Raw genomic sequence first — 18043 nt, 5'->3', positions numbered from 1 at the left:
TTTATGGATGGATATATTATTTTTGGCTTCAAAACGCAGCCCCCCACTCACAACCATTATAAACCTGGGAGGACTAAAAATATTTTTAAATATATCTCCAATTGTGTTCATCTGAAAGAAGAGAGACACCTAGGATGGCTTGAGGGTGAGTAAATCATGGGATACTTTTCATTTTTGGGTGAACTATCCCTTTAATACCTATTTTTCACACTGTACATTATAATGTTGTAGCATTGAAAATGATTGATTTTAGTTTTAGAGTTTTATTTTTAATTTATTTATACAAAACAATACACTACCATTCAAAGGTTTGGGGTCTGTAAGATTTTTTAATTGTTTTTAATGTTTTTGAAAGAAGTCTCTTCTGCTCACCAAGGCTGCATTCGAACAAAAATACAGTAAAAACAGTAATATTGTGAAATATAATAAAAATGTAAAATAACTAATTTTAACTAATATAATGTTAATATATTTTAAAATGTATTTTACTCCAGTGACTTTTGAAAGATAGCATAGTATAGAACTTGGCCATTTACTGGTTATCAACCATAACATGATAATAATTATTGGCCTATCAGTACTGGCTAGAACTGTAACATCGCTGCATCCCTCGTTCCAGCAATGAAGGTAAAATCTGACCCCCTCACACCCACTCAACCCAGATAACTTCACACACAGGACTCTGCAGACAAATTCTCCCTCTGGCTCTCAGACTGACCTTCCTGTCGATCAGGACACAAGCACAGACCTGGCATGTCTGAGTCCGGTTGCTAATAAACGGGAAACTGTTCTCTCTGCTTTCTTCTTTTCTTGCCGTTTGCAAAACGTCTACGCCAGCCGAGGCTCCTGGGGCCTGATGTTAAGCACAACATAGCAGAAAAATCCCTGCATTGCTAAGCTGAATAACAATCAGTCTCTCACTCTCTGTCTCATTCCCTCGTTCTCTAGTTTCTCCAATTCCCTCTCAAGGTCAGCACAGTATAGATTCCCTGAGGGTGTCGTCTGTCAACTGTTAAGCATTCTGCATCCCCCCCATCCCGACTCACAAATATTTTTCACCCTCACACGCCAACACTCCCCATCCTACCCAATCGACTCCCTCAACGCCAGTCTAGGAAGAACCTGGGGAGTTTGTGTCTCCCAGCTGAGCCGAACGAGAGCAATGGTGTTTAGATGATTGTCGAATTTTATGGACGTTTGGTGAAGTCCTTTCTTTCTTTGTTTATTATGGTTGCCTGAAGGTTTCGCTGAGCTCTGTGACACACTGCTATCTGACAGCGGGTTAAGATAACCTTTTATTTCCTCTGGATCTCTGTGACACTAGAGATAAGATTGAGGGGGAGAGGAAAAGGGAGAGAGAGAGAGAAAGAAAAAGTGATTATGGGATTAACATGTTAAAGATGGATGTCCCTGTTTGGATGAAAACATGGCAGCTATCAGGTCAAGTGGACCTGAAAACAAGAACACAATCTGTAACTCTCACATGCTCATAAGAAGTCTGCCTCTACCAAAGAATGGATCAGATTTGATAGAAATGAATGATCTGAGATTATCTTTAGCTCATACTTAAGGGTAAGGTATTTGATTAAATCCCTAACACACAGCAATGAAGAACTGAATATATGAATTATCCCTCAAATTATGCGCCTTGTGCTATTACCTTCCTAAGTGACTGGGAAAATGGCAAAACAAAAGCATAGACTTTGAAGAAGGGAACCTAGCCATATCTAGGGACCACAAAATAATTTGGATATAGGCACCACCAAAACAATGGCTGACAAAGTTTTTTATGTTTTTGAAAGTCTCTTATGCTCATCAAGCCTGCATTTATTTGATCAAAAATACAGTAATATTGTAATATATTATTATAATTTTAAATAATGGTTTTCTATATTACTTTAAAATAGAATTTATTCCTGTGATCAAAGCTGAATTTTCAGCATCATTACTCCAGTCTTCAGTGTCACATGATCCTTCAGAAATCATTCTAATATGATGATTTTATACTCAGTTAATATCATATTTAAGTTAATCTATGTTGGAAACAGTTGTGCTGCTTAATATTTTTTTGGAGCCTGTGATACTTTTTTTTCAGGATTCACTGATGAATAAAAAGTTAAAAAGAACAGCATTTATTCAATCATTTGTTCATCTTCAATATCACTTTTTATCCATTTAACACATCCTTGCTGAATAAAAGTATTAATTTCTTTCCAAAAAAAAAAAAAGAAAGAAAAAAGAAATTGACCTCAAACTTTTGAACGGTATAGTGTATATTGTTACAAAAGATTTCTATCTAAGATTCTTCTAATAAATTGTATCTTTTTATTCATTAAACAATCCCGAAAAATCACAGGTTATAAAAAAATATTAAGCAGCACAACTGTTTCCAACATTGACAATAAATCAGCATATCAGAATGATTTCTGAAGGATCATGTGACACTGAAGACTGGAGTAATGATGCTGACAATTCAGCTTTGATCACAGAAATAAATGGTATATTAAAGTATATTAAAATAGAAAACCATTAATTTAAAGCTGCAGTCCGTAACTTTTTTAATCCAAAATCAATTTTTGAGCAAGTACATAACCAGCCAGTGTTCGAAACTATCTCCTTACCTTAGCCCAGGGCTCGTCAACTGGCGGCCCACAACTTTGGTCTGCCAATCATCTTCAACCGGCCCGCGGCACCCCAATCTCCCTCCTCCTCTTTTCCTGGTGGTGCGGCTAAATTTGGTTAGATACGTGGCCGCAGTGGCGCCTACAGCTGTACGGCTATATATGCACTGTTCGTACCATGCACGCTCCTCCAACTGACCTGAGAAACGTTTTCCGTGCGAATATTTCAGCAGTTATTATGCATGTCCCGTATTTCTGTCGACTTTCTTTTCCGTGAATTGGCCAAACGCGCTTGCATTAACGATCTGAAACGATTTGGATTCATTCGGGCCGCTCTGTCTCTGAATCGTCTATAGTTGTTTCTCGGGTCAGTAACAACAAATACAGAACAAGTAGCACTGTTTTCAGGTGTTTCACTAGTTTACTTTGAACTACGCAGCACGGCTCAGTGGTTAACGGAACGAAAGCTTAAAGGAGCTGCGTTTATTCCCGGTCACCATTATTAAACAGTGTTGCGACATCAAGTGAGATTAGCGTTTCAATTCGACACACACCTCTCGGTTACAAACCACAAATCACTCGATGATTAAACTAGTTTTAAATCGGATGAAACAGCCTCAACATTCCCAACAAGACTGATGAGGAAAACAGGAGAAACGTGCCATGAATGAAGATAGAAGACTTTTAAATCCCAAAATCACCACACTTACAAATATTTACCATGAATGAACTGTAGTAAATTACCATGGTTTGTGTAAATGTGGATTATTTATATTGAAAACTATGTTATAACCATTTATATTGCAATATTTATTAGGTGGGTAGGGGAATATATAATTCATGTCTTTGTTGAGGTGTAGTTTGTACCTGTGTTTAGGCATTTTTTATAGGCCTATATAACATATCATAATATAATATCATTTGACAGTGGTAGTGAGTAGCCATGTATGGTTTTGCCGGTGGTTACCAAGTCTCACTGTGAGAATATTTTCATTTAAGCCTAATAATTAATAAAATAATTTTTACCAATAAGACCCCCCCTCCCGGCCCACCTCAACTTTTTGATTTGATAATCCGGCCCTCGAATGAAACTACTTGAAGAGCCCTGCCTTAGCCCGATTCACAATGGTAAGTACTGGTGGGTTTCCGTGGAAAATTTGAGAGGTCACGTCTGTTTACATAAAAAATGAGTCCCAGCTAGTAGGCTAAATCACATGTGAGGATGGCGGATCATTTATAGCCTTTTCACACAGCAGTTATTCCGAAGTACAGTATTCACACTGGTGTGGTGACTGACAGCAAACATTAGATTCATCCGCTCTGAGGAGTTGTGCCGATTCACAACCCACGTAAAGATGATAATTCCGCAAATAACCGCAATTGCAGGATTCAAACAGAGATGCCGACAAAGTGGTGAAACTTACGGACTGCAACTTTAAATTGTAATAATATTTAACAATATTGCTGTTTGTTCTGTATTTTTGATCAAATAAATACAGCTTTGATGAGCAGAAGAGACTTCTTTCAAAAACATTAAAAATGGTAATGTTTCCAAACTTTTGACCGGTATATATATATATATATATATATATATATATATATATATATATATATATATATATGTCAGTGCTTCCCACAGGTTTGAAATATACTTGCGGTTCATAGCCGGGTGAAAAATCCTCCTATACCCACCTCACAAAAATGGTCTACTACATGTGACAAACAACAAATAATGTGTGATTTTTAACAGTATTTTTATTTATTGAAATAAATTTTAATTACATAGCATACTATTACATTTAATTACATACTAATATTATGCATTATTATGCATTGTAAATTATGCAAAATTACAGCATTTAAATGGTTCTCCTTTTCCTATGTTCTCCTTGCTGTCATATAGTGTCTCTCTCAGTGAATGGGACACAGATTTTACTAGTAAAATTTATATAATGAATAATATACGGGTCAAATAATGTCTTTTCTTCCTGTGGTGGAGACTACAATAATTTACTATAAATTAAATGGAAATCAAATTAAATACAATTTATTGTGTAACCAAAATACCAATAATGCCCAGAAGAAGAAAAAAAAAAAAAAAAACTTAGCGTGTGACTTTTAATTATAAACAAGCCCGAAATACACCAGGACTCTTATTTTGAAATGTCTACACAATTGCGGGCTGATCCTTCAGATTCTTACAACCATCTAAAACATATTACATAAAGGCCATAAAGTAGACATTGTCATAATTCATTAACTTGAGTTCATTAGCAATCGTTTGGCATACATCTGCGCTTTTCGTTGATTGAGAATCACTGTGAAGCAGTCTGAAGCGTTGTTTTTATTATTTTTATCCTCTTATACTTTTGTATAAGAGGATAAAAATAATAAAAGCATAAATGTGTCTCCAAATATACTTGGGCGGCCGTTAATATACCTGGGCGGCCCGCCCAAGTAAACTCTATGTGTGGGAAGCGCTGTATATATATATATGTGAGGGAAAGAACCACTCATATTTTCATCAAAACAAGCACAAATTTAGTTTATAATCAAAATAATGGCTTAATAACATGTTCTTTCCTTATCATTCTCTTCCTTTCTCTCCTATAATAATCGATGGCCAGCACTCTTTGAGGTTTATTAATGGGTAACAAATGGAGGTGGAATCTGTGGCATGTGAGAGAGTCTATTTCTTAGAGAGCGTTCTTTAGGCCTGAGGGGCTACACTCACACTGCTGGAGCGCTGTGAGACATGTAAGACCAGGTATCAGGGTTTTCTGCTGTGTTTAGGAGGGAATACTGGGAAAATGACAGGGTGTGACATCTGAACTCCAGGTAACTGAGTTCACTACATCAGTTGAGAAGGTCCAGTGAAATGTTTTGCATATTCATATTTTTAGTTAATATACTGTTTATCACTTCATATCTCACCAGGGAAGGTCCCGCTCATTTACAAAAGTTTTCTTCCTTTTCAATCTTGCTCTTTTCCATTCTCTCTCTCCGCAGGTTAATCACATCGGTGGTCTGTCACTCCATGAGGATTTTAAATAGCCCCTAACTATTTCTGACATGTATCAGCGTAGCCACGGAAACAAACCGGCTCGGCAGATGTGTGTGTGATATGCGTGTCTGAAATAGGGTTAGAGGTTGTGTAGTTGTCATGGGAACACATGCTGCATACAAACACTGCTCTTTCTTCCCTGATATGGAGATATCAAAGCTTTGGCACACGTATCCGCACACACACGTCATGCTGTTTCAGAGAAGCCGAGCGCAATCTAATTCATGAGGTCTAAAGTCATTGGAGTGTCTTTACTGAGAAAGTTGAATAATTCAGGTGTTATTCTTGGCTTGTTTGCGTGTATAACTTAAATTAGATTAAAGGGATTGCTCAAACATAAATGGAAATTCTGTCATCATTTGCTCACCCTCACATCATTCCAAACCTGTATAACTTTCTTTCTTCTTTGTAACGTCTAAGAAGAAATTTTGAAAAACCATTTTTGTTCATTTGTCCAAGACAACACTGAATCCCGTTTACTTCCATTTTATGGACAAAGAAAAAAAAATCTACTTTTCTGTTCTACAGTGAGTCATTCCATAAATCTAAAAATAAGTTGATATCTCAAAAAATGAGCTTTCAGTAAGATGTTGTTTTATCGCAATACCAAACTTTTTTCCATTAGACGCCAACATTGCTTCACAGAGATTTCTGATTTGCAGTACAGTATAATTTCTCTCTCTCAAACATCACACACACACATTTTTTTAGTAAACACATATAAACCACATTCTGACATCCACACCAACACACCCATACAATTATAGCTGCATAATTTATCCAATTGGCTCCATAAAACAGCAGAAGCGGAAAACAAGGGGGGAAAAAAACCCTGAGAAAATGGAGCAATCCTTACCAACAGAATGAAAGCCTATTAACAAAGACTGCATCATTTTAGAGCTAAATGGCCCTGGGATTTAATGGATTTCAATGGGTTTAAGTGTAACTATTTTGTGTACCTACAGTGTAAAATAGATTTATGGAAGGAAATGAAGGTGAAATATTAAAATTCCAATAAAAATAGACACTACTGCCAAAATTTAAGCAGTTGGCATTAAAGGAACACTCCCCATTTTTTTTGAAAATAGGCTCATTTTCCAACTCTCCTAGAGTTAAACAGTTGAGTTTTACCGTTTTTGAATCCATTCAGCCGATCTCTGGGTCTGGCGGTACCACTTTTAGCATAGCTTAGCATAGTTCATTGAATCTGATTAGACCGTTAGCATCTTGTTAAAAAATGACCAAAGAGTTTCAATATTTTTCCTATTTAAAACTTGACTCTTCTGTAGTTACATCGTGTACTAAGGCCGACGGAAAATGAAAAGTTGCGATTTTCTGGGCCGATATGGCTAGGAACTATATTCTCATTCCGGCGTAATAATCAAGGAACTTTGCTGCCGTACCATGGGTGCAGCAGGCGCAATGATATTACGCAGCGCCTGTGACCCCCTGCTTGCACAGGGAGCGTGCCTTGCAACCATGAAGACATTTGTGAGAGACGCTGCGTAATATCATTGCGCCTGCTGCAGCCATGGTACGGCAGCAAAGTTCCTTGATCATTACGCCGGAATGACAGTATAGTTCCTAGTCATATCGGCCTAGAAAATCGCAACTTTTCATTTTCCGTCGGTCTTGGTACATGATGTAACTACAGAAGAGTCAAGATTTAAATAGGAAAAATATTGAAACTCTTTGGTCATTTTTTAACGAGATGCTAACGGTCTAATCAGATTCAATGAACTATGCTAAGCTATGCTAAAAGTGGTACCGCCAGACCCGGAGAACGGCTGAATGGATTCGAAAACGGTAAACCTCAACTGTTTAACTCTAGGAGTTGGAAAATGAGCCTATTTAAAAAAAAAAAGTGGAGTGTTCCTTTAACGGGATAGTTCACCTAAACATGAAAATTCTGTCATCATTTACTCAGCCTCATGTCGTTCCAAACCCGCAAGTAGGACTGGGCGATATGGTAAAAAAATAAAATCTCGATTTTTTCATAACGATTGACGGATTCACGATTTCAATTTCGTTTTTTTTTTTTACTGTTTAACCATCCAAATTAACTTAATATGATTTAAGTAACATTCTCTTTATTAACAATCTGGTTAAAAAAAAGTTCCAAGTGCAGCACACATGAAGGGATCAACATGGTGTAAATGTAAAACAATTTGTTAAATATCTTTGCAGAAAATATGCCTGAAATATGAAGGCAAATGTTGTACAAACTTATCTTAAACACATTCTATATACTCAGAAATAATATAAAATAAGAAAATGCTAAATATTTCTTAAAAAAGTAATAACAATTAATAACACTAGTAATAGGCTATTATTAACAGCAAAATTGCAGCGTTTCACCCATGAAACGGCATTCTAAAAACACGGTGGTCAAGTTCAAGAAAGTTCAACTCGCGTTTAATATCTTTGCCTTTTTTTCTCATTCCACTGCCTGCGTCTCATTTTTATAACGCAATAACGCATTTCTGAATGAACAGCCGCTTAAGAATAGTGATGTGTTCTACGTTCATAAAGCGTCACATGAGAGCGGTTAATCAGACGCACCGGCGCCATCATGAGGTCGGATCATTTTCTTCTCCTAATACGGTTATCATTGCTGTATTGTCAACATGTCTAATTGTAACGCTTGCTAACATTTTTATTCAAAATCGCGATTTCTCGATTTAAAAAATAATAAAATCGAGGCAAAACAATACATTTGAATTAATCGAAAAAATCGGAAAAATCTCCCAGCCCTACCCGCAAGACTTCCGTTCATCTTTAAAACACAAATGAATATATTTTAATGAAATCAGAGAGATTTCTGTCCCTCCATTGACAACCACTTTGATGCTCCAAAAAGTTCATAAAGAGATTGTAAAACTAATCCATATGAATTGAGTGGTTTAGTCCAGATTTTCTGAAGATACACAATTGCTTTATATGATGATTGAATTTAGGCTTTTATTCACATATAAACATTCATCAACTCACACATCAGTTGTGGTAAACTCAAGTTCAAGGATGTTTGCTTGACGTGTGAGAACCAATGAGGTTCATTCTCTTGTTACGCAGCACGTTTGAGCTTCCGCAAGAACCAGTGAGGTTCATTCTCGTGTTACGCAGCACATTTGAGCTTCTGCAAGAACCAATGAGGTTCATTCTCGTGTTACGCAGCACGTTTGAGCTTCTGCAAGAACCAATGAGGTTCATTCTCGTGTTACGCAGCACGTTTGAGCTTCCGCAAAAACCATTGAGGTTCATTCTCGTGTTATGCAACACATTTAAGCTTCTTTGCATCCTTGCTGAATAAAAGTATCATTTTCTTTAAAAAAAACAACATGCTGACCCCGAACTTTTGAACGTTAGTGTACACGCAATGTGTTTTTGCAAAGATTGAGGGCTGTCGGTTGCATCAGATCTGTTTATCAACCTTCCAAACTACATTAGCGCAGACGGCAGGAAGAACCAGCACGCGACGAGCCCCGTCCCACGCACACATACACAGCTGTCAATGCCAGAGCGGCCCTGACAGCTACACCAGCTCTCCCCCTGTCACATCACATACACTGTCCTGCCACAGAGCCATCTGACAGCTCTCATCCACAGGCACAGAGAGAGGCTCCTTCGCTTACAAAAGAGATAAAAGAAGCCAGAAAAACAGAAGTTGGGATAGATTATAAAAGGAGTATGAGCCAATGTTGAGTCAGTGTGTGTAATGTGATGAACCTCAGAGGAGGGAGGTGTGCAGAGTGTAAAGCAACACCTGACACTCAACAAAAATGTTTCTTCATCACGCGCTGCCAGGTCACAGAGCTCGCAAGTCTTCGCTCCTTCTTCACCTCCAGCAAAAAAAAAATAAACTCCCTTCATGAGGAGATACATCACATATTGCAAAGAAGATATCCTCATCTCTTTGGTTAAATAAACACTCTTGTTTGGTGTGAACGGCAGTGCATTGGCATTCAAATGTAATACAAAACGGCTTCTCTCAGACTGGGAGGAAGATGGATGGCTGTTACCCAACTGAGCAAATCATAAAATGCTGCTCTTTCCTGTTCCCCACACACATTAAATCATTTTAGAGGGGAGTGTTTTATAGATAATGGTGTTATATTGAGCTGTAATATGAGCTGTGCTGAGATGTTTGGATGTAGTGTGTATGATGAAGAGCTATCAAAAGCAGAACACTGAATTCTGGGTAAATCAGGGTGAAATAATTTTTTCTTAAAATATTTTTGTTGAATATTTGTGCTCCATCACACTGATAGCTTAGCAACATGTCAAACTATATTGGAATCAATTGTGAGTTGAATCTCCTGCATGCTTCACATCAGTCACCAAATTGGTGTTTCAGTCAGTTATGTTTTATTTCAGTTTGGATGCTTTAGAAGGACACCAGCAGACAGCTCACTTATTTTATATAATGGACAAACTGTAATTCCGCTGTATACTCAAAACATGAACATGTCTAATTCTGAATATGTGCTGAAAGTGTAGACTATTCAAAAATAACTTACTCCAGGAGTTTCTTTACATGCTCTTTTTCATGCATGCTGTTCTGGAGATCTATTTTCAGAGTATTCACCTCCTCCCTCAGGCCTGTAAAAACAACAAGAACAAAAAAAAAAATCCTTGATGTACACAGAAAAAATTTAATAACATGACACTATGTGCCCTTAACAGGCTACGGTGTTGATCAGATGACTAAGGAATGCTTCAGGAAACTCATGTAACACAGAAATGTTCATGCTTATAAATCCAACTTGGCTTAGCATCTACTGTTGGCAAAAGTTGAAAACAGATTTTTGTCTCACTGTCTTTTGTCACTTGCTATAAATGTTCATCTGCTTTTCTTTCCTCATTCATCCATTTCCTCCTCTGCCAATAAATGTAATTCTCTTTTTCCTGTCTCTCCCTCACTGCTTTGTATCTCTCATGAAGCACTGAAGCATAATCTGATGCCTATCGGTTGCCAGCAACCATAATTGAAGGTGAACTCTACACCCAAACACGGGCCAGTGAAAGCATTCTCATTCATCATCTCAGCTCGGTGACATCCGATGCAGCATCAGGAGACCGTATTCACTCAGACCTGCTCTCATTATCGTGAAGGGAGCAGAGAGACAGAGGAAAAATGGCCAAGGGTTTGAAACAGGAGACATTTTAAAAGACAAGAGGGAGGAGAGGATGACAGGAAACTGTAGGAGTCAGACTAGCCACAGATTTAGAGTTGTGCTACTGCAGTCACCGGACACGCAGGACATCTAAATCACAAATTATGGGCATACAAGCCAATCTTCATCTTGTTTTGTTTGATGACAGCATTCAGTATTTATAGTGGCCAGGCTACACTTAAAATTTATGTCATTTAATTAGATAACAAAACCAAGAGGCGTCTGCAAACAAATGATGTTAGAAATGTTCTCAGAATGAATGCCACTATTAGTCATGCTTGCAATTATTTTTAACCACCTGGTGTCAAGGTGATTTTTAGTGGCCAAGAGAGCTCAACACACTGCAACTGAAGAAAACACAAGCAAATAGAAAAACACCAGCAAATTAAGAAAACTTCTTCATCAGTTTGACAACACGTGCTGTAAATACTCACAACACAACCAAATACAGAAACACACTGCAAATACTCACAACAGAGAAACACGCAGAAACAAACGATCAGGATGTTAAAATAAATGTCAATTGTCAAATGTCAATTCACTGTCTATTTGTCAGTGGTGTCATCAATAACCTGTAAGGTGAGTTTTTTTGTTTATTTTAACATCCTGATCCTATGGGAGTTGTTTTTGCAGCACGTTTCTGTAATTGGTTGCGTTGTGAGTATTTGCAGCACGTTTTTGTATTGCATTGTGAGTATTTGCAGTGCATTTCTGTATTTGGTTGTGAGTATTTGCAGCACATTTCTGTAATTGGTTGTGTTGTGAGTATTTGCAGCGCGTTTCTGTAATTGGTTGTGTTGTGAGTATTTGCAGTGTGTTTCTGTAATTGGTTGTGTTGTGAGTATTTGCAGCACATTTCTGTAATTGGTTGTGTTGTGAGTATTTGCAGTGCATTTCTGTATTTGGTTGTGAGTATTTGCAGCACATTTCTGTAATTGGTTGTGTTGTGAGTATTTGCAGCATGTTTCTGTATTTGGTTGCGTTGTGAGTATTTGCAGCATGTTTCTGTATTTGGTTGCATTGTGAGTATTTGCAGTGCATTTCTGTATTTGGTTTTGAGTATTTGCAGCACATTTCTGTAATTGGTTGTGTTGTGAGTATTTGCAGCGCGTTTCTGTAATTGGTTGTGTTGTGAGTATTTGCAGTGTGTTTCTGTAATTGGTTGTGTTGTGAGTATTTGCAGCACATTTCTGTAATTGGTTGTGTTGTGAGTATTTGCAGTGCATTTCTGTATTTGGTTGTGAGTATTTGCAGCACGTTTCTGTAATTGGTTGTGTTGTGAGTATTTGCAGCATGTTTCTGTATTTGGTTGCGTTGTGAGTATTTGCAGTGCATTTCTGTATTTGGTTGTGAGTATTTGCAGCACATTTCTGTAATTGGTTGTGTTGTGAGTATTTGCAGCATGTTTCTGTATTTGGTTGCATTGTGAGTATTTGCAGTGCATTTCTGTATTTGGTTGCATTGTGAGTATTTGCAGTGCATTTCTGTATTTGGTTGTGAGTATTTGCAGCACATTTCTGTAATTGGTTGTGTTGTGAGTATTTGCAGCGCATTTCTGTAATTGGTTGTGTTGTGAGTATTTGCTGTGCGTTTCTGTATTTGGTAGCGTTGTGAGTATTTGCAGCATGTTTCTGTATTTGGTTGTGTTGTGAGTATTTGCTGTGCGTTTCTGTATTTGGTAGCGTTGTGAGTATTTGCAGCGCGTTTCTGTAATTGGTTGTGTTGTGAGTATTTGCAGTGTGTTTCTGTAATTGGTTGTGTTGTGAGTATTTGCAGCACATCTCTGTAATTGGTTGTGTTGTGAGTATTTGCAGCGCGTTTCTGTATTTGGCAGCGTTGTGAGTATTTGCAGCGTGTTCCTGTATTTCGTTGTGTTGTGAGTATTTGCAGCGCGTTTCTGTAATTGGTAGCGTTGTGAGTATTTGCTGTGCGTTTCTGTATTTGGTTGCGTTGTGAGTATTTGCTGTGCGTTTCTGTATTTGGTTGCATTGTGAGTATTTGCAGCGTGTTCCTGTATTTAGTTGTGTTGTGAGTATTTGCAGCGCGTTTCTGTATTTGGTTGTGTTGTGAATATTTGCAGCACGTTTCTGTATTTGGTTGTGTTGTGAGTATTTGCTGTGCGTTTCTGTATTTGGTTGCGTTGTGAGTATTTGCTGTGCGTTTCTGTAATTGGTTGCGTTGTGAGTATTTGCTGTGCGTTTCTGTATTTGGTTGCGTTGTGAGTATTTGCTGTGCGTTTCTGTAATTGGTTGCGTTGTGAGTATTTGCTGTGCGTTTCTGTAATTGGTTGCGTTGTGAGTATTTGCTGTGCGTTTCTGTAATTGGTTGCGTTGTGAGTATTTGCTGTGCTTTTCTGTAATTGGTTGCGTTGTGAGTATTTGCAGCGCGTTTCTGTAATTAGTTGCGTTGTGAGTATTTGCTGTGCGTTTCTGTAATTGGTTGCGTTGTATTTGCTGTGCGTTTCTGTAATTGGTTGCATTGTGAGTATTTGCTGTGCGTTTCTGTAATTGGTTGCGTTGTGAGTATTTGCTGTGCTTTTCTGTATTTGGTTGCATTGTGAGTATTTGCAGCGCGTTTCTGTAATTAGTTGCGTTGTGAGTATTTGCTGTGCGTTTCTGTAATTGGTTGCGTTGTGAGTATTTGCTGTGCGTTTCTGTAATTGGTTGCGTTGTGAGTATTTGCTGTGTGTTTTTGTAATTGGTTGCGTTGTGAGTATTTGCTGTGTGTTTTTGTAATTGGTTGCGTTGTGAGTATTTGCTGTGCTTTTCTGTAATTGGTTGCGTTGTGAGTATTTGCTGTGCGTTTCTGTATTTGGTTGCGTTGTGAGTATTTGCTGTGCGTTTCTGTAATTGGTTGCGTTGTGAGTATTTGCTGTGCGTTTCTGTAATTGGTTGCGTTGTGAGTATTTGCTGTGCGTTTCTGTAATTGGTTGCGTTGTGAGTATTTGCAGCATGTTTTTGTATTTTCAGCACATTTGTTGTCAAACTGATGATGTTTTAATTTGCAGTTATTTTTTTCTCTTTGCATGTGCTTTCTTCAGTTGCAGCGCGTTGAGCTCTCTTGGTCACCGTAAGTTCCTCTCAAACCCACACAGGTTATGGTGAACATGTTCTACTAACGTTTGAAAACCAGAATGTGGACAAATACCTTCTATAAGTCATGGAAACCTGGAAAGAGCTTAAAAATCATAGAAATTTCTATTGTGAATATATATTTTTGTACATGTTCTAAAATATATCACCAGCTACATATTGTTCAAATGTAGAGCCTATGTGGCGTTAAACTTGCTTGCAAGTTTACTGATGCTCAATTTGTGAGTGAATTGCTCTTTTGAGGCAGCTTGCTTTCAAAAAAATCTATCAAACTAGTTCACAAAATGATCTGAATGATTATCAAATCGATCTTAATTGAAATAACTTTAAAAATCCTTATCCATTTGACCGGAAAGGTAAAAAAGATGTAAATTAACTGGTCCAAAAAGGTGGGAATATGAAATTTGCTTGTGAGCCATAGTGACGGTTGATTTGTAAGCATTTTTTTTTTCTTTTGAGGTGGTTCATTTTCAATAAATCGGTCAAACTTGTTCACAAAATGGCCTAAATGATTATCGAATCAATTAGAATTAAAATAACTTTTAAAAATCCTGATCAACATGATTGGAAAGATCAATTAATTGGTAAATAATGTGGTAATATTTATATTTATTATATTGTGACATATTTTGCTTGAAAATTTTGCTTGCTCATGCTATCTTTCTTTAAAATAAATGCCATTAAAGTAATTTAATGAAATGTATGCATTTTTAAGTGTGATTTTGAGAGATTTTTAAAGTGATTTTGTGATTTTAAGGGTGCCGAATTGCTTTCTGATCACCGTAGCATGACCAGGCGAGATGGAGAGCAAGGTATACCCACATACACTCTTTGCTTTGCTCCCTTTTTTCTTTTCTTTTGTCTCACACGGGAAGGAAAAATCAATCTGCTTCAATAATGTTCAATGAGTGCTTCTCAGAAGAAAATTTCATGCTCTTTCATAGTTCAGGAGACTTAATGGAGTTCTTAGCCGCATTTCATGTATGAATTAATTTTGTCTCATTAGTTTTCCTAAAATAGTTTTCCTCCTTTTGCTTGCTCATGCTATCTTTCTTTAAAATAAATGCCATTAAAGTACTTTAATGAAATTCATACATTTTTAAGTATGATTTAAGATCCTTTCATTTTTAACCACACTTAAAACGGAAATACTATTTGAAATGAAATCATTACAGGTTATCAGCATCACATTGTCTTGTCAAAAAAATCTAGAAAATGCACTACATGAACATTAATTACACGGTCTGTCAAATATACTATTTACTATTTAAGTCAAACATATGACATATGACTGAAAGTGGAAATAGCTCCTTTTTTTATTTTACAGAATATTATAATTGTAATTTTCTAATTCTAACTATATGCAGAGTTGTGGTTATATGACTGTCAATGGTTATTAATAATGCATGGATAAACAGCTCTTTTCAGGCGCCTTTATCACTATCTACCTATGAACAGATAAAGTACACAAGACACACAAGAGATAAGATCAACCAATTTGCATGAAGAATTATTGATATTTACAAAGGTGTCAATGTAACAAACAGGAACACACGTTCACACATGTAACCGCAGCCAGGAGCCACACACAGGTCCTGGCAGTGTTTGAATAGATGGAGTGGATGAGAGGCTGCCCTTTACTGCCACCGACCAGAGCAAGTCGTTCTGACCTCTCTCTGTCTCGCTCTCACTCTCCTAATGATTAGCATCGTAAACCACAGGACAAAAATACCCCAGAGAGGCTGCGGGACTTCAGAAATCCAGGGAGAAATTATTTGTAAGACGCTGGTCTAATTTTGAAGCACATCTCCTGAGGAAAATTACCACAGCAAGCACAACATTGTCTTTACCGAATGAAGAGACGATAATTAGGTTGTTGCATCATCCCTGTGAAAACAGCAGCTGCAGAAGGAGAGATAGTGAAAAGGGGGTGTAAAACCACAGTAAATTATGGGAAACAAATGTGTTTGTTTCTAAAGGAACTGAGGGCCAAGCCATAAACACCTGAAACCGCAGTCCAGAGGAAGCGGTCATTCTGTTCTCAAACTGTTTGTGCTGGCGAGCAGGTCTGCTAACTCACAACAGGATGTATTCCAGAACTGCATAAAGCCTGGGGGGGGGGGGGGGGGGGGGGATCGCTGTGCTACGCGGTCGATCCAAAGAGCTTTTATTCAGAGGAAAAATGGGCTGTTTTGTTCTGTCTGTTTGTTGGTGAATCGGCTGTCTGACTGGCTCTGAGAGGCTGAGACCGGTTAAGGTGACGTCGTGCTTTTTTCTGCTGAAAGTGCTCTCTACTGCATTGCCCATGTCAGTGTGACATTTTCTCGAGAGGGGTAAAAGAGTGCCGAAGAGGGGGGCTTCACCTCTTTAGCAGCATACAGATAATTGCTTTCTGGTCACCGTAACATGACCAGGCGAGATGGAGAGCAAGGTATACCCGCATACACTCTTTGCTTTGCTCCATTTTTTCCTTTCTTTTGTCTCACACGGGAAGGAAAAATCAATCTGCTTCAATAATGTTCAATGAGTGCTTCTCAGAAGAAAATTTTATGCTCTTTCATAGTTCAGGAGACTTAATGGAGTTCTTAGCCGCATTTCATGTATGAATTAATTTTGTCTCATTAGTTTTTCTAAACAATTTTAAGAAAACAAACATGACAATAGATTAAAAATGACACACAGTGTGGCATCTAATACGAGTATAGAGCTTGAAAATGAATGTGAATGGCACATCTCAGGCAATTTGGCCTGGAAAAAACTACTTTTTTTGATAGATTACCATTCAAAGGTTTGGGGTCAGTAAGATTAATTAGAAAAAGGAAGACTTTTAAGAATATTAAAAATCATATACCAAATTCAAACTTTTAAATGGTTGTGTATCTTCTATCTTTACAAATCTGGGCATAGGTTGAGACATTATTGAGATCTATTCCAAAACTATAGAGAAAATAGATTATTGGTGTCTTTTTCTCTGGAGAAAAATCTCCAATCTTCAGTCTAGGAAAAACAATTGAATAATTTGTGATGTTTCTTTCTTTAAGCATTAAGCTGTGTTTCTCTCTCTGATTCAGAAGCATCTCCCATCAGGCCGCTCATGGAGGTTAGAGGCCGTTGGCTTGTTGACGAGGGAAACGTTTCAAAAGTGTTAACTGCACCACTGAGAGTTTCAGAGGCTCCATAAAGAAACAAGCAGGGAAGCTGAGACTCTTACCCCTAAACACCTGTCTAACACAAACGTCCCCATACACACGCTCAACACCACATAAACACACACACAAGAACTGAAAAAGCTAGTGAAACACATCATAGGCACGTCTGGATACTGACATGGTGTGAGACTGCAATCCCAAAACACCTGTCCAACACAAACACACACACCAGATGTACATGGATTTCCATGGATGGCAAACAGATAAACACGGGGGAAACAGAGAGAATGAAAGTGAAAACTGCTGAGCAGCTGAATGGGGAAACTCCCCAGAATTTGAAATGTATTATTATTATTGCAATTCTGTTTGGCGCCACTAATGGCGCTAAAATGACACACTTCACCTTTAAAGGATTAGTTCACTCACCCCCATGTCATCCAAGATGTTTATGTCTTTCTTTCTTCAGTCGAAAAGAAATTAAGGTTTTCGAAGGAAAACAGTCCAGGATTTTTCTCCATATAGTGGACTTCACTGGGGTTCAACGGGTTGAAGGTCCAAATGTCAGTTTCAGTGCAGCTTCAAAGAGCTCTACATGATCCCTGATGAGGAATAAGGGTCTTATCTAGAGAAACGATTGGACATTTTTTAACATTTACTTTTTGACCACAAATGCACGTTTTGCACTGCACTTTGATGCGCCACGCATGACGTAATCACGTTGGAAAGGTCACGCATGACATAGGCGGAAGTACCGCGGTAGGGCGAAAAACTCTCATTTTCTCCTTCAATTTTCAAAATCGTTCAATATCGTTGTTTTACCTTTTTTTGTAAAGGCCGTTTGACTTAGTCTTTGCACGTTCTCTTTGTAAACACTTGCTCAGTACTTCTGCATACGTTACTCAACCTTTCCAACGTGATTATGTAATGTGTGGCGCATCACAGA

At 37.8% G+C, this 18043-nt stretch overlaps 1 protein-coding gene across 3 annotated transcripts in view; it reads right to left on the bottom strand.

Annotated features, from left to right (window-relative positions):
- lekr1 (leucine, glutamate and lysine rich 1) overlaps nt 1–18043 on the bottom strand; it is a 208141-nt gene that overhangs the window by 133233 nt on the left and 56865 nt on the right. For all 3 annotated transcript variants that reach the window (XR_007926205.1, XM_051870470.1, XM_051870471.1), the window contains exon 7: nt 10203–10284. Coding sequence is in view for 2 of the 3 variants with exons in the window: in XM_051870470.1 (XP_051726430.1) it covers nt 10203–10284 (82 nt within the window). In the remaining variant the exon portion in view is untranslated. The remainder of the gene's footprint in view (nt 1–10202; nt 10285–18043) is intronic.

The sequence above is a fragment of the Ctenopharyngodon idella genome, chromosome 18 (genome assembly GCF_019924925.1).
Source record: "Ctenopharyngodon idella isolate HZGC_01 chromosome 18, HZGC01, whole genome shotgun sequence".
NCBI classification, from domain to species: domain Eukaryota; kingdom Metazoa; phylum Chordata; class Actinopteri; order Cypriniformes; family Xenocyprididae; genus Ctenopharyngodon; species Ctenopharyngodon idella.
Note: the sequence above shows the minus strand (reverse complement) of the source record. Positions and strands in the feature narration are given on the sequence as shown.